Below are 21,692 nucleotides of genomic sequence, written 5' to 3'. Positions count from 1 at the left end.
ATACCCAGTAAGTACTGTGTGCAGCTGACAGGGGGAAAGCTCACAAAGAAGGAAAGACCAGGTAGGGCCAGTTCTGTGCTATCCCTAACATATCTTAGGACACTCTTAGAGCTGCTTTAAACAATGGAGGTATATAATGAGCTCTCATGCTGATAGTGATCCTAGGAGAGTAGCATGCTCCAACCATACCTCTTCCTGATCCCACAGCACCACTGGCAAACCTGGGGTTGGGAGTGGTGTAGAGCTAACCATAAATTCCCCCCGTGATAGCAACTACACAAGTATCAGAGGGGTAGCCGTGTTAGTCTGAACACGGCTACCCCTCTGATACTTGACACCATGCAAGGCACTGCATTTAGCCGTATGGAGTGGAAATCTATCAACCTCATGAAGAAACTTGCACAAGTACAAACTGATATCATCTTTCTCTCCAAATGCAAACGGATGGACATTACACCAAATGGACTGAAGGTGAAAAATCCATTGCTATCTACATACTGCACAGACTACAGTGAGAGATTATGCCATATACTATCCAAAAAACTGAGGAACCACCTGATCAGCATCCTGTACAGCAAACAGGAAAACATCAAAAAAGAGCTCTCCAATCTGGAGTCTCTCATAAAACACCAACCTTCTGCACAAGTGGACTTTACTAAAACAAGACAGGAGATCTACATTACACACTTCACTTCTCTACAGAGGAAAAAGGACTGTAAGCTGTCTAAAATCCTACCTGCCACATGGGGCCACAACAATGGTACCCCTAACTCACCCATCAATATCGTCAATCTCTCCAACTACACACTCAGCTCGGCAGAAGAATCTGTTCTATCTCCGGGACTCTCTTTTTGCCCCGCCACCCCCACTAACATGATACAGTTCTGCGGTGATCTGGAAGCCTACTTTCGCCGTCTCCGTCTCAAGGAATACTTCCAACACGACACTGAACAGTGCACTGACACATAGATACCTTCCCACCAACAGCACAAGAAGAAGAACTCCACATGGACTCCTCCTGAGGGCCGAAATGACAGTCTGGACCTCTACATAGAATGCTTCCGCCGACGTGCACAGGCAGAAATTGTGGAAAAACAGCATCGCTTGCCTGGTAACCTCAGTCGTGCAGAACGCAATGCCATCCACAGCCTCCGGAACAACTCTGACATTATAATCAAAGAGACTGACAAAGGAGGTGCTGTTGTCATCATGAACAGGCCTGACTACCTAAAGGAGGCTGCCAGACAACTCTCCAATACCAAATTCTACAGGCCACTTTCCTCAGATCCCACTAAGGAATATACTAAGAAACTGCACCATCTGCTCAGGACACTCCCTAAACAAACACAGGAACAAATCGACACACCTTTAGAGCCCCGACCAGGGTTGTTCTATTACCCAAGATCCACAAACCTGGAAATCCCGGACGCCCCATCATCTCGGGCATTGGCTCTCTTACTGAAGGACTGTCTGGCTATGTGGACTCTCTGCTCAGACCCTACGCCACCAGCACTCCCAGTTACCTTCGTGACACTACGGATTTCCTGAGAAAACTACAATGCATAGGTGATCTTCCAGAAAACACCATCCTAGCCACCATGGATGTAGAGGCTCTCTACACAAACATCCCACATGCAGATGGAGTACAAGCTGTCAGGAACAGTATTCCTGATGATGCCACAGCACAACTGGTGGCTGAACTCTGTGAATTTATCCCCTCACACAACTATTTCAGATTTGGTGACAACATATACCTCCAGACCAGTGGCACTGCTATGGGCACCCGCATGGCCCCACAATACGCCAACATTTTTATGGCTGACCTGGAACAACGCTTCCTCAGCTCTCGTCCACTTACACCCCTTCTCTACCTACGCTACATCGATGACATCTTCATCATCTGGACCCATGGGAAGGAGACTCTGGAAGAATTTCACCATGATTTCAACAGCTTCCACCCCACCATCAACCTCAGCATGGACCAATCTACACGGGAGGTCCATTTCCTGGACACCACGATACAAATAAGTGACGGTCATATCAATACCACCCTATACCGAAAACCTACCGACCGCTATACTTACCTGCATGCCTCCAGTTTCCATCCCGGACACACCACACGATCCATTGTTTACAGCCAAGCACTGAGGTACATCTGCATATGCTCCAACCCCTCAGACAGAGACCTACACCTACAAGACCTTCAACAAGCATTCTGTAAACTGCGATACCCACACAAGGAAGTGAGGAGACAGATTGACAGAGCCAGACGTGTACCCAGAAGCCTCCTGCTATGGGACAAGCCCAAGAAAGAAACCAACAGAACACCACTGGCCATCACCTACAGTCCCCAGCTAAAACCTCTCCAACGCATCATTAGTGACCTTCAACCCATCCTGGACAATGATCCCTCGCTTTCACAAGCCTTGGGAGGTAGGCCGGTCCTTGCCCACAGACAACCCACCAACCTGAAGCATATTCTCACCAGCAACTACACACCGCACCATAATAACTCGAATTCAGGAACCAATCCTTGCAACAAACCTCGGTGCCAACTCTGCCCACATATATACACCAGCAACACCATCACAGGACCTAACCAGATCAGCCATACTGTCACTGGTACATTCTCCTGCACATCCACCAACGTAATATATGCCATCATGTGCCAACAATGCCCCACTGCTATATACATCGGCCAAACAGGACAGTCCCTACGTAAAAGAATCAATGGACACAAATCTGATATTAGGAATGGCAACATACAAAAACCTGTAGGGGAACACTTCAATCTGCCTGGACACACAATTGCAGATCTAAAAGTAGCCATCCTGCAGCAAAAAAACTTCAGGACCAGACTTCAAAGAGAAACTGCTGAGCTACAGTTCATCTTTAAGTTTGACACAATCAACTCTGGATTAAACAAAGACTGTGAATGGCTTGCTAACTACAAAAGCAGCTTCTATTCTCTTGGAATTCACACCTCCAGATCAGCTGCTAGAAGTGGGCCTCATCCTCCTTGATTGGATCCACCTGGTCATCTCCAGCCTGATCCTGGCCTGTATATTTATTCCTGCCTCTGGAAATTTCCACTACATGCATCTGACGAAGTGGGTCTTTGCCCACGAAAGCTTATGCTCCTACACTTCAGTTAGTCTATAAGGTGCCACAGGACTCCTCGTCGCAACTACACAACTGGCTGCTTACCAGCTGCAACAGCTTCCCATCCCTTTTATCCCACCAGAGGACTTGATCTCATTTACAATTTAAGTAGAAAGTTATGTTTCTTCCGTCAGGGTTGGGGCAGGAAGAAGTTAGGAATCAAAATGAATATCCCCTTTCATTTCTTCACCCAAACAATACCTCTCCTATTGGAAAGATAAGACTTCTTCCTGTTTTTTAAATTCTGAATCTCACCATACTCATTTGGAACTTTTTTGCATCTTACTGTAAAATTGATAGGCAAGACTTGGGGTGGGAAGTAATGCACATTTAAGCCCTGTAGAATATTCTCTAACCAGTTAATCACCTAGGGGATGTCTACACTAGCTACCCTAGTTCGAACGAGGGTGGTTAATGTTGTCATTCGAACTTTCAAATGACGCCCGGGATTAAAATATCCCGGGCTTTATTTGCATGTTCCCGGGAGCCGCCATTTTTAAATGCCCGGTAGTTCGGACTCCCTGCCCGTGGCTACACGCGGTATGGGCTAGGTAGTTCAAACTAAAGCCCCTAATTCGGACTACCGTTACTCCTCCTGCTTTAGTTTGAACTACCTAGCCCGTGCCGCGTGCAGCCACGGTCAGGGAGTCTGAACTACCAGGCATTTAAAAATGGCGGCGCCCGGGAACATGGAAATAAAGCCCAGGATGTTTTAATCCCGGGCTTCATTTGAAAGTTTGAATGACTACATTATCTACCCTAGTTCCAACTACCGGGCATACCCCTATAGGGGAACCTTGATGGCCCTGCCTTGAAAATAAATAGTGATGTCTGTTTTGACTACAGTGCAGATCTCCAAAAATCACAAAACCCAGGTCTCTCTCAAGTCTGGTGCATGTAAACACAAGAATGTTTTGCATAATAATGCAGATGGCACAGCAAGACTGTGTCAAGAACACATGACAATCAACTTTGTACTGGTACTTTTCTTTCTGATAAGCAAAAGTTATAGATGCAGCCATAAAACTTTTAACTATGCACATAGTTTTTGCAACATCCTGAGTAGCAGGATATACCCCAAATAAGGGTTTCGGGCATTTTACATATCCTACACAATACGTAATCAATTGGTAAATATTATTAGAACAACCAAGTCTCGCTTTGCTATAAAATGGGCTTAGTAAGAGCAATTGATTGGAGGGAAGGGGCAGGATTGACCCACAGGTCCTGCTCAAGGTAACTAGAAGTAAATAGGCCCTTCACACTGGCGACCCAGTGCATGGCTTCCCATTGCATGGGAAGAAAAGGAACCACAACTTTCTGCCTGGTACTGTAGGTAGCATATGGGTGAAGTGTAAGTGAATTAGGCTTTATTATTGTATTATAGATTTATTAATTGCTTTTGCATTGCTTTGCACTGTATTAATTGCTTTAGAATTTATAGTATTTAAGGTTTAAACTGTATAGTAATTGTTTTCAAGACTTGTAAAACTTGAACAACTGTATTAACTGCTTAAAGCTTGCAATAAATAAGGAAGTGGTTAAGTATCCCTGGAGTATCCTGGTTTTCCTTGGATCTAAAATAAATCAAATCACACGACAAACAGTAAAATGACATTACACACATTTATAGGGAACACACCCTAAGTATATGGGGCAGGATGGGAGAAAGCACAAAAATGAAAATTTAACAGGTGAGCTATTTATTTAACAAAGGTTGGCATCATGGACCAATCAAAAGTATCAACAGCTTGGTAGTGAATAATAATAGATAGGGTGGGCACAGGCCATTGGCGAACCTTGAAAGTGCTGACAAATACATTAGGTTTGATATATAGAAAAGAGAGGACAGCAGAAAGATGACATGGTGAAAGCAACAGACTAGAAAAATACTGACACTAACAAATGAAAATTCAAAATGCAGAAAACCAAGGAGAAATACACACTGTTTTAATCTAAAGTCAATTATGTTCTCAGCTCTTTTACCTGTCTCTCAGCCTAGTCTTTCCATCTAAGGCGTCCATCCTCAAAGAAAATAGACTGCATCAATGCTTAAGTTGCCTGCTCCCAAGACTGACCTTATATGCTGCTCTGATAGTCTGGGAGAGGAGAAGACAATGTGTCTGCTGAGTAAAGGGTGTTATTCCTTTATGTAGATGGCCACAAAGGTCACAAGTAAGAGAGACAGTACATGGACAGTATGTCCCTCCCAAAAGGTCCCATGAGAGGATAAGAGAACTAAGCTCAACCATCACCAATCCCCAATTCCTGAGGATACCAGAGTCTGAAGGAGGGAAGAGAAAAAATGAAAGTATCTAATGGAAATGGTCATGTCTGGAATTGTAAGAGAACTGCAAGTTAGTACTGGATATAGTGACAGACATAGGGAAAGGAGATTCTGGACATCTCAGCATTCTAAATTCAGCTTCAGACCTTCACTTTGGCTAATGCAAATTTTTTTATAATGAGGCAAATAGCTAAATATTACGTAATTTTGTGAAGAAATAATTTTTATAGCCTTCAGGTGCTGCGTAAAACATATGGAAACAACGATTCTTAACGTTTCTATGTACATTACATAAAGACAGCATAAACATTACCTCACTTTTCGAGAAGGTTAAACATGGGAAGATATCTTCCTGATAGATTTTGTCTAAGAAAGGGCATGTTCTGTCCATAGTTGGTTCATCCTTCCAGGATCTGAATTCATTATACAGAGATAAGTCAGCCTAACAAACAAACCCAGAAAGATACTTTTTAAACAAAAAAAAGTTATATTCTAATGATAAACTTTACGGATTACAGCAATTGTGCTAAAATTTAATGGTTTATAACACTTGCATTTCAAATAAAAATAATTAGAACTACCACTATTACACATTATTTTAAAACTAGCAGCTGCACATTAATCACACTTTTATTTTTCATCTCTATTTTGCCTAAGTAGACAAAAATAAGCAATTTAAGTTGTTTTTTTATGTACCTTGACTTACTGCAGTATTAGGGCTCTGAGATATTAAAAAAATAAGACAAGAGGAAATTACCACATCACTGAAGTCAGTATACCCTTGGCAACGTAAGAGCAACCGTTTAATTGGAAGAAGTTTCTAATGCTTTTATATCTTTGCATTTGTTATATCCTTTTTGTCTGCCCACTGCTTGTTTTTTTTTTTTTTTGAATTTGAAAAAGCTTATAAGGCAACCAAACCTAAGTGATCTGTTAATATTTTTATTTTATTTCCTGGCATCACATTTTGGTGCATGCTGGATGCCACAGCAGGACAAGCCAGCCAAGCAGATGGACTTCACATCATCAGTCACCTTTAAAGTCATGATGAAAGCAGAGTTCTGCATGTTCTGAGAACCCAGTCTGGCTTTTAAAACGTATCTTTCCAGAGATCTTAAAGTGCAACTCATGAAGCTAACTTTCTCTAGTATATTTTATTATTTAGAAGCTATAACAATGCATAAAACAAGAACAGAAACCCTCCCTAACAAGCTTACCATTTAAGAGAAAGAAAAGAAACAGAGCATGGGAAAGTGTGAATGGGAAATGATTGATAGGGTTTTGGGGAAAGGGTGGAAGTTGATGCAGTTTTCATTATTAATTCACTTCTTGATTAAACTGATTGAGCACATGCTTAGAAGAGTGCTGAATGAGAGAGACTGTCTTGATGAAATGGGATTGGAATGGTATTCTATTCGTAGGCAACAGGACTAAAGGATACAGAAGCAGGAGAAAGAGAAACAAATAAATGGGATGTCAAGGATGGATCACAAATTTGTTCTATTGTCCTACAAACCTCCCTGAAATGATTCACAAGACAACTACCCTCTCCTGACAATCATTCAAGATCCACACATGCCTACAGAAAAATAAAATAAAAATAGCTACATAGAGTTCCAATGAGGACTAACATCCATCTACTTATTTAATTTGAAAAGGAAAAAAAGGTTTTAGATTTGAAGTTATGATGTCATTAACTAGTCTAACTGAGTGACCTTATTACCATTACAACCCTCATCCTCTTTCCTGCTGTTTTGTACACTCATAGGTATCATATTAAGAGTATAAATTCAACCATGTCTTTCTTGATAGGTTGGTGTACTATCAAGCACCAAAGGGCCCTTGCACACTACTGCCATAATGTAAATGAAGATTTAGGAAATGGTCTTGGTTTTGTATGTAAATTAATCCACAGTCAAAGGTCAAATGAGAAGGTATGTGTAAGGGAAGCAGGAGAGAAAGAGGTGGATAGGTAGGTCAACGTGAAAGCTGAAGACGACAGAGGACTGTGTAGTGAGAAAAGCTGAAAACCATTTAAGTAAGTAAGGGTATGTCTACACTACCCCGCTAGTTCGAACTAGCGGTGGTAATGTAGTCATCCGCAATTGCAAATGAAGCCCGGGATTTGAATTTCCCGGGCTTCATTTGCATGAAGCCGGCCGGCGCCATTTTTAAATGCCGGCTAGTTCGAACCCCGTGCCGCGCGGCTACGGAGTAACTAGTTCGGATTAGGCTTCCTCCATTCCACGAGGAGTACAGCTAGTTCGAACTAGCTACTCCGTGCCGCGTGTAGCCGCGCGGCACAGGGTTCGAACTAGCCGGCATTTAAAAATGGCGCCGGCTGGCTTCATGCAAATGAAGCCCGGGAAATTCAAATCCCGGGCTTCATTTGCAATTGCGGATGACTACATTGCCCCCGCTAGTTCGAACTAGCGGGGTAGTGTAAACATACCCTAAGAAATGGGAGAGATGTGGCCATCTAGGGGATGGCAGACGATAGTTATGGAGTGAGAAAAAAACAGAAGTTCATTAACTTAAAATTTGAAGGTAACTGAAACCAGGAAGAGCGGGATATGGGGGGGGGGGGGGGGGGGGGGGGGGGGGGGGAAGAGAAGCTGGACTTTCTGGGCCACCTCACAATTAAGGAGTATTAAAGAAAAAAAACTTTTATTGAGATGGAAGAAGCAAGAATTCAGAAATAATGAATGGAGGAAGAGACTATATTTTTGTTTTGTTTTAAAGATATACAGTGGATATTCTTGAAGAAAGCAACATTGGACAAGCAGACACACCCAACTGAGAATTGGTTGCTTATTTTACAATGTGTTTGTTAGAAAGCAAATGTGATTTTTAAACCTTAAGTCAAACCTTATTTTAAAATATTCTATGTAAATGAATCACTGCAGATAGAAAGTAATTCACATTAGAGCAACTGTGACAATGCAAAAATTCACTTTCTCCATATTACCCTTCTGTATACTATTCTAGTCCAAGTTTTCTTTGATCTTTAAGCACTTTAACTGTTTTCCTATAATTCATTTTAAAACAACAGAATTTAGGCAGGCCGATTTATTTTCCATTAGATCCACCTGACTTTCACACGGTATAATCAAAGTCAGCGATCTCAATTAAATTGGTTGTAAATGCTCTGGTTGCTAAGCCACCAATCTCATTGTGCAAATGAAACTCAACTCAATAAGTATACTCTGTTCCTAGAGGAACATTCCCCATAGCCTCAATTAAAAGATTTTCAGGCACGAGAAAATTAATAGTTTATCAATTTTATAGAGAGTCACCCACAGGAAAAAAGTAAGGCAAAAACTGTGTATGTATTTACTCAATTGTAAAAATCTAACTGTCATTATTTACATTGCATTTATTTTTCATATTTTGCTCAGTTTCCCCTTTCATCCAATATTTAAAAGAAGCCCAGCTGTTGCCCACTGTAAGCCAGAGGAACCTCCTGTGGGCATACAATGATATATGAAAGCATGCATCTTGAAGGTCGAGGGCTGAGAACCAGTCCCCCTTGTCCAGTGCAGGTATGATGGTTCCTAAGATCACCACCCCGAATTTGTGGCTGTGGACAAACTTACTGAGTTTCCTGAAATCTAAGATGAGCCTCCATCCTCCTATCTTTTTGGAAGTAAGGAAATAGTTGGAATAAAACCGTCTTCTGTGAAATTCAGGTGGAACCTGCTCAGTGGCCCCCAGTCTGAGTAGTTTTTGTGGCTCTGCCTGTAGAAGGGGCTCGTGAGAGGGGTCCCTGAAGGGGAGGGAGGGGAGGTAGAGGGCGTATATATTAAGGAGATCTATAGCCGGTTCTTATGATCTCAAGGATGCATTGGTCCACAGTAATGAGGGTCCATTGGTAAAAGGGCCTCAGAAGGTGATAGAAAATGTGGATGGTGTGCACTGGTTCCATAGATTGGTTGCTCAGGGCCTTGACCACACCTTCAAATATGCTGCTTAGATGCTGCCAATTGAGAGACGAATGATTGGGTATGCTGGGCTCTTCTCCTATAAGACCATTGTTTAGATCTGTTATCGAAAGGTCTTCAGTGTAGTCTTCGATAGGAGGTATCTCCTTCTCTTACTAGGCAGCGTCTACACAACAAGTGTTCAAAAAGGGTTCTACATGAGTTCTTCATTGAATGAAGTACTTTGTCAGTTTTGGCCACGAAAAGCTGATTCCTGTCAAACGGCAGGTCCTCTACCTTGGTCAGCATTTCACAAGGGACACCCAAAGACTGCAGCCATGATGTGCAATGCACGACTATTGCAGTTGTGGTAGCTCTGGCCACTGTGTCTGCTATAACCAGGGCTCGACAAATGCGCTTATCTACTCGCCTGTGGTGAGTATATTTCAGCCGGTCACCCCGTTCACCGGCGGGTCACGCATGTGCAGTGCAGGTCTCGTGCATGCGCAGTGCGGGGCTGGCGAGTAGTTTTCGCCGTGATCGTCGAGCCCTGGCTATAACTATAGATGCCTGGAATGCCATTCGGGTGGTGAATTGGCCCTCTTTCATAATGGACTGTAGCTGCAGTCTCTTTTGTTGACGGAGAATGTTGACAAGCTCCTGCACCCACACACTCAAAATTGGTGAGTTGAGCTGTATAATTGGATATTCTAAACTACAGGGTTGCAGAAGAATAGGTTTTCCTTCCAAACAGGTCAAGTCTTTTATGCTCTTTATCCTGGGGCATCAATTTGAATTGAGGCTGTCTGGAACGGTGGCGCACTGAATCTACCACCAGAGAGTTCGACTGGGAGATGGGAGAAGAGGAAATCCATTCCCCTAGCTGGAACATAATACTTTGTCAGTCATGTGATTAGTCAGGGGAATAGAGGCCAATGTCTGCAATATAGCTTCAGATGGCTCCATGATAGCCTTACCAGTAGATAAGGCTATCTTTGAAGCTGTGGTGTCAAGGCTGATTCCCCACTCTGGCATAATGAATGCAGAAGTGGGGGCTCGCAAAAGTACACCAAAACCTTATCTTCCCAGGCTTTAGTATAAAACTTCCCCCCAAAATCCTAAAGACATAGATTTTGAGGATAAAAATCCGCTGCCACCACCCAAGTAATGGTAAGAAAACCAGGGAAGAGATCACTTGGGAAATCTCAGCCCTAAAGTAAAACCAGGACACAAAAATTAACCAATACCACCAAATTTTTAAGCCTCATCTCCCAGTCTTTTCTGGCCCTGGCAGCATGGGCATTTCTGCGTCACATGGCCTTCTCCGAGGAACTTTATACATAAGGCATGTCCGTCTGAGGCAGGCATTGAGTCTCTGTTCGAGTCACATTTTTTTTAAACCAGGGGATGGTGACATATTGAAGAACTGGGGTGCAAACAAGCTGAATAAAGGAAAAATTGGGGATCAATGAGAGGGAGGAGTTAAAGAAAAAAATAAATAGAACAACTAAGAATACTAAAAACCACCAACTAATTTTTCCAATGAGGAGAGCACTGCTCAAAACTCTCTTCTACCGAGAATGGTAGAAAAGGAACTGAGAGGACCTGCACCGCACACGCAGCTAACGGACTAAAACAGTACAAGATGGTGACTGCTCATGCACAATGCGGAAAGGCATTGCTAGGCTAAACATCTCCAATCACCAGCATGAGGACACACCGACTCCAAAGTGGAGCCCCCAGAGGGACACCACTCGAAGGAGAACTCATTATTGCTCCTGCTTTGTTTCTTTTTATCGGCATTCTACTTTGTACTGTTAGCCCTGGTCGACACTAGAAAGTTATTGCAAAATAACTCTCCTTATTTCAAAACAACAAGTAGAGCATCCACATTACTAAGCCTGTTATTTCTAAATAAGGGGTTGTTATTTCAAAATAATACCTCCTACTTTCCACAAGGAATGCTTATTTTGAAATAGTGGCACTGTGGACCCTCCACTGCTGCTATATCAAAATAACTACTCCCCAGAGTCATTCAAAGTAATTACTCCTCAGTGATTCCTGGGACTCTAAGTCGAGGTAGCATGTCCACATTAAGAGCCTTCTTCGGATTAATTTTGAGGCTTCCCTATAGCCTGGACACGCTATTTCAAAATACTTATTTCGGGAGTTACTTATAAATAAGTTATTTTGAAATAATTTCCTAGTGTAGACATGCCCTCACTGCCCCATTCATTTCCCTTCTAGGTGCTGAGTATGTGTGTGTCTTCTATCTTCATTCTTTCCTTCATTTGCTCAGGAGTGAATTATAAAAGGAACAAAATATTTAAATTACACTTTTCTGAATATTTTCCCCATCTTTACAACAGTACCTAAGATTACTAATGAATAAAACATTAAAGAAATACATTACATCTTTTAAAAAAAATACTGGTGCAATAACAGCATTTTGTATGTAACTGCTTTCTTCTATGCTGTCAAATTTCCTATGTGTTTGTCGTCTTTGCACAGAAAAAAAGGGAAAGAAAAACATTTTTTATGTAATTGCAGAACAATTAAAATTAGCAAGTACACTAAGAAGCAAGTGTAGGAAACTACTTTTATTTTATTATTTTTTGTTAAAATTAACTAGATTTCAGTTATAGTGTGATTTTATCATGTCTTAATTAGGGATGTAAAATCCTGGTTAATCAGTTAACCAGTTAAACCTTAGGTTAACCGATTACGTGGGATCTCAGGGGGAACCGCTGCAGCCTCCAGCCCAGGGGCTGCTGGCTTCAGTTCCCAGTTCCTCCCACATGCAGGGCAGCTGCCTCCAAACTTCTGCAAGCCTGGAGCAGCCCTCCACCAGCGATGGGCCGCAGGTTGCTCCCAGGTATTGACTAACCAGTACCCAGTAAGCATTACCTAGTAAAGGTGATGCTTACCAGGTAACTGGTTAACCAGTTACCCCTTCACACTGTCTTAGACTGTTTCCCGTTTTATGCCCAGTAGTGCAGAAAGGACTTAAATTAACTATGTCGCTTCTATTTTCCAAATGTATAACAAAAAAGCTGACAGTCTAAAAGCTCTTGAAGGAAATATCCAAAATTCTACAGGTAACTATCTTTAAATATTTGAAATATTTAGACTTCTCTTCCAAATACAGCATTTAAAGGTAAACAGGAAGATTCAGAAATTCAGCAGCTATTGATATGCAATTCCAAGATGAAACCGAAGTTAAAAGAAAACTTCTGCTACATAAAGATTTTATACATATGGATAACCATACAAAATGTTACAGGGAATGAATATAAAATGTATTTTAATGCAATGAACATTAATGAACATCCTACTAGCCAAGAATACCACAGTCTTTGAAATGTTACCTCTTTGCAGTCTTTCACAATTGGTTGCACTGTGGTGAGGTCTTGATGACTGCCACCCATAGCACTACTTGTACTTTTGTTTCTTGCATGCCCTTTTTTAAATGGAGTTTTTCCACTAGACTGAAGTTCCTTAGTTGGTGATGTTGGTGAAGTGGACAGTACTAGTGTTTTCAAAGCTGCTACTTCAGCCTGAAGGACATCAATCTTGAAAATGAGAAAATAAATTAGGCACTTGCAGCCTAGGCACAAAGGATGGAATGATATAAATGTTAATTGGCATTTCTGTTAGATACATTCTCTATCCATATTTGAAAAGTAACTGTCTTGATTTGAACAAAGAACAGCAACATGTACATCTTTAGAACACCGTACACAGTGGCACTGTTGTTTTGCTGTGTTCCCTTCCAACTATTGAACACAATACTGGAAAAATCCAGTGCCAAGCCCAAATAGACAGTATATATAGATGGCAACACACAATAATAATTACTGATTTGTATGTATCAGGTTTAAACAAGTGAGGATCCTTTTTACACTTTTACCCACAAACAATTCTGGATTTAAACACTGTAATACAGTACACACTCACCTTTCCCTGTGCTTCTTTTAATTGTTTTTCTGCAGTAGCTTGTTTGATATTAGCTTCTCTGACCATTTTGTGTGCTTCCTATAAAACAAATGTTTTTGTAGTGTTCATGTTTCAAAATAAAATAGCCACCCTATAAAATCCAGGAAAAGATCTTTTAAAATAAATACTATAATACCCATTTCATAGACTCATAGAACACTAGAACTAGAAGGGACCTCAAGAGGTCATCAAGTTCAGTCGCCGGCTCTCACACCAGGACCCAGTACCATCTAGACCATCCCTAATAGATGTCTATCTAACCTATTCTTAAAGATCACCAGAAATGGAGATTCTACAACCTCCCTGGCAATTTATTCTAGTGTTTAACAATTCTGACAGTTAGGAAGTTTTTCCTAATGTCCAACCTAAACCTCCCTCGCTGCAATTTAAGCCCATTGCTTCTTGTCCTAGCCTCAGAGGCCAAGGAGAACAATTTTTCTCCCTCTTCCTTGTGATACCCTTTTAGATACAGGCAGTCCCCGGGTTACGTACAAGATAGGGACTGTAGGTTTGTTCTTAAGTTGAATCTGTATGTAAGTCGGAACTGGCGTCCAGATTCAGACGCTGCTGAAACTGACCGCCTGTTCCGACTTACATACAGAATCAACTTAAGAACCCCAAGCGTCCAAGTCAGCTGCTGCTGAAACTGATCAGCGGCTGATTCCAGGAAGCCCGGGGCAGAGCAACTCTGCCTCGGGCTTCCTGTAGTCAGCGCTGGTCAGTTTCAGCAGCAGCTGACTTGGGGACGCCTGGGGCAGAGCAGCTGGGGTGCTGCTGGGTTGCTCCAGTAGCGCAGCTCCTCGGCGCTACTGGACCAACCCAGCAGCACCCCAGCTGCTCTGCCCCAGGCGTCCTGATTCAGCCACTGCTGAAACTGACCAGCAGCGGCTGAATCAGGACACCTGTGGCAGAGCAGCTGGGGTGCTGCCGGGTTGGTCCAGTAGCGCCCAGAGTGGCGCTGCGGGACCAACCGACAGCGCCCCAGCTGCTCTGCCACAGGCGTCCGGAGAAAAGCCTAGTCTGCTGGGGGGGGGGGGCGTACTAGCTGCGCCCCCCCACCCCCAGCAGACCAGGAAGATGCGGGCGGCGGACCGGGTCCTCTGCGGCTTTGCTCCCAGTCTCCCTAGTCTGCTGGTCTCCAGCAGACCAGGGAGACGGGGAGCAAAGCCTCTGAGGACGCCGGCAGCGGGACAGCCGTGGCGCGTCTGGGCTGCCCCGCTGCCGAGTCCCTCCGCGGCTTTGCTCCGCGTCTTCCTGGTCTGCAGACCAGGGAGACGCGGAGCAGCTTTTCTCGCCCCGGAGTACACGGGCGGCGGGACCGCGAGGTCCCGCAGTCCGTGTCCTCCGGGGCGAGAAAAGCCCCGTTCGTAACTGCAGATCCAACATAAGTCGGATCCGCGTAAGTCGGGGACTGCCTGTACTTGAAAACTGCTATCATTACCCCTCAGACTTCTCCTTTCCAAACTAAACAAGCCCAATTCTTTCAGTCTTCCCTCAAAGCTCATGTTCTCTAGGCCTTTAATCATTCTTGTTCTCCAATTTCTCTACATCTTCCTTGAAATGCGGTGCCCAGAACTGGACACAATACTCCAAATGAAGCCTAATCAGCACAGAGTAGACCGGAAGAATGGCTTCTCATGTCTTGTTCACAACACTCCTGTTAATGCATCCCAGAATCATGTTTGCTTTTTTTTTTTTTTTTTTTGGCAACAGTGTCATACTGTTGACTCATATTTAGCTTGTGATCCACTATAACCCCTAAATCCCTTTTAGCAGTACTCCTTCCTAGACAGTCTCTTCCCATTCTGTATGTGTGAAACTGATTGTTCCTTCTTAAGTGGAGCACTTTGCATTTGTCCTTATTAGACTTCATCCTATTCACCTCACACCATTTCTCTAGTTTGTCCAGATCTTTTTGAATTTTGACCCTATCCTCCAAAGCACTTGCAACCCCTCCCAGTTTGGTAAGATCAGGGATGTGTCTTTGAATTGAAATAAAGTAGTTATAACTCAGAAATCTACAAACCTATTACTTTGGCAATGGCAATAGAAAGGGGAGCAATGAGCCCCTATATCATTAGCCCTGATCACAGACACTGCACAACTGAAACCCCTAGCAACTAACCACTCAGCACCAGAGCTGGAACGACTCCAAACACCAATCAAGTTCTGGTGACTACCAACTGAAGATCCACTCCTCTCTTGAGAAAGACAACCAGCAGCAAGAGAAGCAACATGAGCACACTTTCATACATTTCAAAAAATTAAATAGTAACACGTTAAAAACAATCCAGGTAAGGAAGCAAGTTTCAGCTAATAAAGAAAAAGAGAAAAGAGTAAATATTTTAAGACTAAAAAAAATACTTTTCTATTCCTCCTATCTTTTTGCCTGTATGATACATCTATTTATGTCCTGACTCAGCAATTTATAGAATTTATAGAATTTGGGTAAACTGCTGTGACTAGTTGGTGCCAAGGGAAGTCAGCACAAAGGATTTAGGTTATATATTATTTGAGACATGGACCTAGCTTGTATCTGTAGAGCAACTAGCATATTTTTTGAATGCTATATAAATTTAAAAAATAAAATAAACCATTAATGCAAGAGTAACTTAGTGAGTTGTACTAGTTTACAACAGTGTTTCTCAATTTTTTTTTTTAATAAAGTACCTCTTTTTCAAAACAAAACAAAAAAATTATAAGTACCTCTAGTCTAACCCAAATGCCCTCACCCCTCCCACAACAGCCAGGGATCCCCAACGTCCCGCTCTAATCGAATGCCCTCCCCCAGAGCCAGGCAGCCCCAGATTCTCTTAACACCACTCTGAGTCTCACTGGAGCCGCCGCCTCAGCCACACACTTCTCCTGCAAGGCGCTGGGGCGCATGCACAGAGCGGCCATGAACTGTGCAGGCACGCGGCTCTGAAAGATAGTCGAACATTCCCTTGAAGGCAGGTGCCGCTGCCCTCTCTCTCAATCCTGAACATTTTCTGTGTTTTAAAAAAAGCCAGATGCAACAGCAATTTAACATTGAAAAACGAGGACATGTCCAGGAAAAAACGGACGTAGGGAAACCCTACCTTTGAAGTGCCTGCTCCTGCCACCCAACCCTGCCTCGGCGGCTTGTCTGCAGGAAGCAAGTGGCCGGGCAGCACCAGGCTCACCACGTGGGGCTGTGTGCTCCCACCTCAGCCCGGCACCCACTTAGTGTGGCGACCAGAGGCAACCAAACCAAGAGAGGAAAGAGTATCTTCATGGGCAGGCTTCCAAACCTAGAGAGGAGGGCTTTAAACAAGGTTCGTTGGGGGACAGTGACCAAAGCCCTAAGGTAAGTAGGGAAGCTGGATACCGGGAAGAAACACAAGGAGGAACGAGCAACAAAAGAGGACCCTTGATTTGAATGGAGAAGGTAGGACAATCTAAGGTTAGGTAAGGTGTTTGTACACAAATGCAAGAAGCCTGGGAAACAAACAGGAAGAATTAGAAGACCTGGCCCAGTCAAAGAACTATGATTTGATTGGAATTACAGAGACTTCGTGGGATGACTCACATGACTAGAGCACTGTCATGGAAGGGTATAAACTGTTCAGAAAGAACAGGCGGGGCAAAAAGGACAAGGCGTTTCACTGTATGTAAGAGAGCAGTATAATTGCTCAGAGCTCCAGTATATAGAGGGAGAAAAGCCTGTTGAGAGTCTATGGGTTAAGTTTAGAGGTGGAAGCAACGGGTAATGTTGTGGTTGGTGTCTGCTATAGACCGGTGGATGAGGTAGATGAGGCTTTCTTCAAAAGCTTCCAGATCACAGGCCCTGGTTCTCACAGGGGACTTTTAATCATCCTGACATCTGTTGGGAGACCAATACAGCAGTACACAGACAATCCAGGACGTTTTTGGAAAATGTTGGGGATGACTTCTTGGTACAAATGCTGAAGGAACCGACCAGGGGCTATGCGCAGCTTGACCTGCTGCTCATAAACAGTAAGGAGGAATTAGTAAGGGAAACAGAGGTGGGTGACAACTGTGAAGCAGTGATCATGAGATGGTAGATTTCATGATCCTGACAAAAGGAAGAAAGGAGAGTAGCAAAATACACACCCTGGACTTGAGAAAAGCAGACTTGGACTCCCTCAAAGAACTGATGGGCAGGACCCCCTGGGATGCTTACATGAAGGGGAAAGGAGTCCAGGACAGCTAGCAGTATTTTAAAGAAGCCTTATTAAAGCCACAGGAACAAACCATTCCGATGCACAGTAAGAAAAGCAAACATGGTAGGCGAACAGATTGGCTTACCGGGGAAATCCTTGGTGAGCTTAAACACAAAAAGGAAGCTTACAAGAAGTGGAAACTTGGACCGATAACTAGGGAGGAGTATAAATATATTGCTCGAGAATTCACGGGAGTTATCAGGAAGACGAAAGCACAATTGGAACTGCAGCTAGCAAGGAATGTGAAGGGTAACAAGAAAAGTTTCCACAGACATGTTAGCAATAAGAGGGTGATCAGAGAGGGCGTGGAGCCCTTACTGGATGAGGGAGATAACCAAGTGACACATGATGTGGGAAAAGCTGAAGTACTCAATGCTTCCTTTGCCTCTGTTTTCACAGACAAGGTCACCTCTCAGACTATTGCACTAGGCAACGCAGTAGGGGAAGGAAAGGAGAAGCCCTTTGTGGAGAAAGAACAGGTTAGGAACTATTTAGAAAAGCTAGACACACACAAATCCACGGGTCCCGATTTAATGCATCTGAGGGTACTAAGGGAGTTGCCAAATTTCATTGTAGAGCCTTTGGTTGTTATCTTCAAAAGTCGTAGTGATTGGGAGAGATCCTGAATGACTGGAAAAAGGCAAATGTAGTGACCATCTTTAAAAAAAGGAAGAAGGACAAGCCAGGGAGCCATAGACCAGACAGCCTTACCTCAGTCCCTAGAAATATCATGGACGGAATCCTCAAGGAATCCATTTTGATGCACTTGGAAGAGAGGAAGTGATCAGGAATAGTCAACATGGATTCACCAAGGCAAGTCATGCCTGACCAATCTCATTAGCTTTTATGATGAGGTAACTGGCTCTGTGGATATGGGAAAGTTGATGGATGTGATACACCTTGACTTTAGCAAAGATTTTGATATGGTCTCCCACAATATTCTTGCCAGCAAGTTAAGGAAGTATGGATTAATAAATGGTCTGTAAGACCGACAAAAAGTTGGCTAGACTGTCGGGCCCAACGGGTAGTGATCAACGGCTCGATGTCAGGTTGGCAGTCAGTTTCTAGTGGAGTGCCCCGAGGATCGGTTCCAGGGCCAGTTTTGTTCAACATCTTTATTAATGACCTGGATGAGGGGACTGATTGCACCCTCAGCAAGTTTGCGGATGACACTAAGCTAGAGGGAGAGGTAGATAAGCTGGAGGGTAGGGATAGGGTCCAGAGTGACCTAGACAGATTAGAGGATTGGGTCAAAAGAAGTCTGATGAGGTTCAACAAGGATAAGTGTAGAGTCCTGCACTTTGAATGGAAGAATCCCAAGTATTGGTACAGGCTTGGGACCAAATGGCTAAGTAGCAGTTCAGCAGAAAAGGACCTGGGGATTACAGTGAGAGAGAAGCTGGATAGGAGTCAACAGTGTGCCCTTGTAGCCAAGGCAGCAAATGGAATATTAGGTTGCATTAGGAGGAGCATTGCCAGCAGATTTAAAGACGTGATTATTCCCCTTTATTCAGCTCTGGTGAGGCCACAGCTGGAGTACTGCGTCCTGTTTCTAGGGCCCCCACTATAGAAAGGATGTGGACACACTGGAGAAGGTCCAGTGGAGGGCAACTAAAATGATTAGGGCGCTGGAGCACATGACCTATGAGGATTGGCTGAGGGATTTCGGCTTATTTAGTCTTCAGAAGAGAAGAGAGTGAGGGGGGAAATTAATAGCAACCTTCAACTTCCTTAAGGGAGGTTCCGAAGAGGAGGGGGAGAGGCTGTTCTCAGTAATGATGGATTGCAGAAGAAGGAGCAATGGTCTTCTCAAGTTACAGTGGGGCAGGTCTAGGTTGGATATTAGGAAAAATTATTTTACTAGGAGGGTGGTGAAGTACTGGAATGGGTTACCGAAGGAGGTGGTGGAATCTCCATCCCTAGAAGTTTTTAAAGTTTCAGCTTGAGAAGCCCTGGCTGGGTTGATTTAGTTGGGATTAGTCCTACTTTGGGCAGGGGGCTGGACTTGATGACCTCCTGAGGTCTCTTCCGGCCCTATGATTCTAACTGCCCCCCTTGTTATGCTACTGGCCAAAGCCACACCCCAACTTGGAACTGCCCTGAGTTTCACTGGAGCCGCCGCTGCCACACGCTTTTCCCACCAGGCGCTGGGGCGTATGCACAGAGCGGCTGTTAGCATCCGGGCGCACAGCTCCGATCAATTTGACAGGCATGTGCCACCGCCCCCTTCCCGATTCCCTTTGCAGGGCAAAATCCCAGACATTTTTGCCAAATTTCACTTGTGTTGACATACCCTCCAGTCTTTTCTCACATAAGGGTATGTGTACTACTGGTTGAGAAACACTGGTTTACAAGACAGCTCTAAATTATGGATATATAACATTACCTTAAATCACAGCAGATACATGAAGGAAAGAGAACACACACATTTATACAATCTGTATAGGTACATTTAACATTGACCATGCAGTTTCCAAGCAGGAATGCATTTCACAAAACAAAGTGTCTTATATTATTACAATTAAGTATTTGGGATGTAAAACACATACCCAACTATACAAAATAAATCCTACATCCTGCACTGGGATATACTAGTATAACTTCCATTTCTTTTTCTTATGCCATAGTGTTCAGTCAACCACTTTCATTGCTGTAATTAAAGCTGCTTTTTCTACTTGCCCTTAGTTGATATAGAAACATTCCCACATAAGGTGGCAGGCCAATCAGTAGTGAGTTCTGTCAGGGGTACAAAAGTCTGTCAGCCATTTTGTAGCACCAATCAGATCCAGCCCAGCCCTGCAGGGAGAAGACAGAGCTAACCCAGACTGCATCTGTGGGTTGAATCTCAGTGTCATTTCCTGAAATTTTACAGCAGTCACTATGATTTAGATCAGAGAACACTACTAAGAAGCAATTACAGACTGGAGGCCAAATGTCTTCAGGAAGTGTACTACATCACTGAACCAAAGACAGCGAGTGAGTCTAACAGTTGTGGTAATTATCAAGTTTTCTTTTCTCTCATTTGAAATTTATGCGCTCAACAGCAAAACGTTTTACTTATTTATCAATACAACACTTGGGATGAACCTATGTGAAAGCAGAAGTTCTCCAATTTTCAGAGTCCCAATCCCTGTATTTCAGGGGTGGGCAAAAGGGCCTCTGTGGGCCAGATCTGGCCCGCCAAGTGGGTGGATCCGACCTGTGGAAGCCCTGCCACTCCCCTCCACCCCCCAGGCCAATTAGGGACTGGGGGCAGGGAAGTGCGCAAAGTTTCCTCCACTCTGCCAGGAGCATGTGCCGCTTAGAAGCACCAGGTGCTCCTGACAAGGCTAGTGGAGGCTTTGCACGCTCCCCCTCTCCCAGGCCAATCAGGGCCTGGGAGTAGGGGGAGCGAACAAAGTTTCCTCAGCTCTGTCCTCACCCTGTGAGGAGCATGCAGCACTTAGAAGTGCCACACGCTCCTGGCAGGGTGGGAGAAGACTTCATGCACTCCCCTGCCCCTAGGCCCTACTTGGCCTGGGGAGAGGAGGAGTGTGTGAAGCCTCCTCCCACCCTGCCAGAAGCGCATGGCGCTTTTAAGCTCCATGCAGTGAAGGGACAGAGCAAAGGAAACTTCACATGCTTACCCGCCCCTCGCCCTGATAGGCCAGGGGGCAGGACAACATAGGAAGTCTTCTCCCAGCAAGGGGCCTGGGCACCTAGGAGGAAGGGGGGCAGGCAAAGGCACTTCCCTACCCCCAGACCGATCATGGTCTGAAGGTGCGAAACCCAAAAGTATCCTGGCCCCACCCCTACTACTCGAGGCCCTGCCCCTTCTGGTGTGGCCCGGGGACACTTCAGAAATTTTTGAAGTGGCCACAGGCAAAAAATTATTGCTCACTCTTGCTATATTTACATAAGACAGCAGCGGGCAAGATACAGGCCACATCTGGCCCGCGAAGCCTTTCAATAGGGCCTACAGCACACTGGGAACCTCAGACACAGAACAGCCCCATCACTTTCAAAATAGCTGGCTGCTCCATGTGGCTTTCTGTGCTGCATGCTGGAAGTGTGGGGGAGGCTTTGCATGCTGCCCCCCTCACACACAAAAGCACACACAAAATCTCTTGGCTCATATTGGCC

At 44.1% G+C, this 21,692-nt stretch overlaps 1 protein-coding gene across 2 annotated transcripts in view; it reads right to left on the bottom strand.

The window, feature by feature from the left end:
- Positions 1-21,692, bottom strand: part of RAB3IP (RAB3A interacting protein) — a 49,315-nt gene that overhangs the window by 12,894 nt on the left and 14,729 nt on the right. For both annotated transcript variants that reach the window (XM_075931704.1, XM_006121571.4), the window contains exons 5-7: positions 13,327-13,404; positions 12,738-12,941; positions 5,763-5,891 (exon numbers count right to left, since the gene is read on the bottom strand). In XM_075931704.1, the coding sequence (XP_075787819.1) occupies positions 5,763-5,891; positions 12,738-12,941; positions 13,327-13,404 (411 nt within the window). The remainder of the gene's footprint in view (positions 1-5,762; positions 5,892-12,737; positions 12,942-13,326; positions 13,405-21,692) is intronic.

This window comes from Pelodiscus sinensis, chromosome 1 (assembly GCF_049634645.1).
Source record: "Pelodiscus sinensis isolate JC-2024 chromosome 1, ASM4963464v1, whole genome shotgun sequence".
In the NCBI taxonomy this organism is placed as follows: Eukaryota; Metazoa; Chordata; order Testudines; family Trionychidae; genus Pelodiscus; species Pelodiscus sinensis.
The sequence above is the reverse complement of the archived record's forward strand: the minus strand, read 5'-3'. Positions and strand labels throughout refer to the sequence as shown.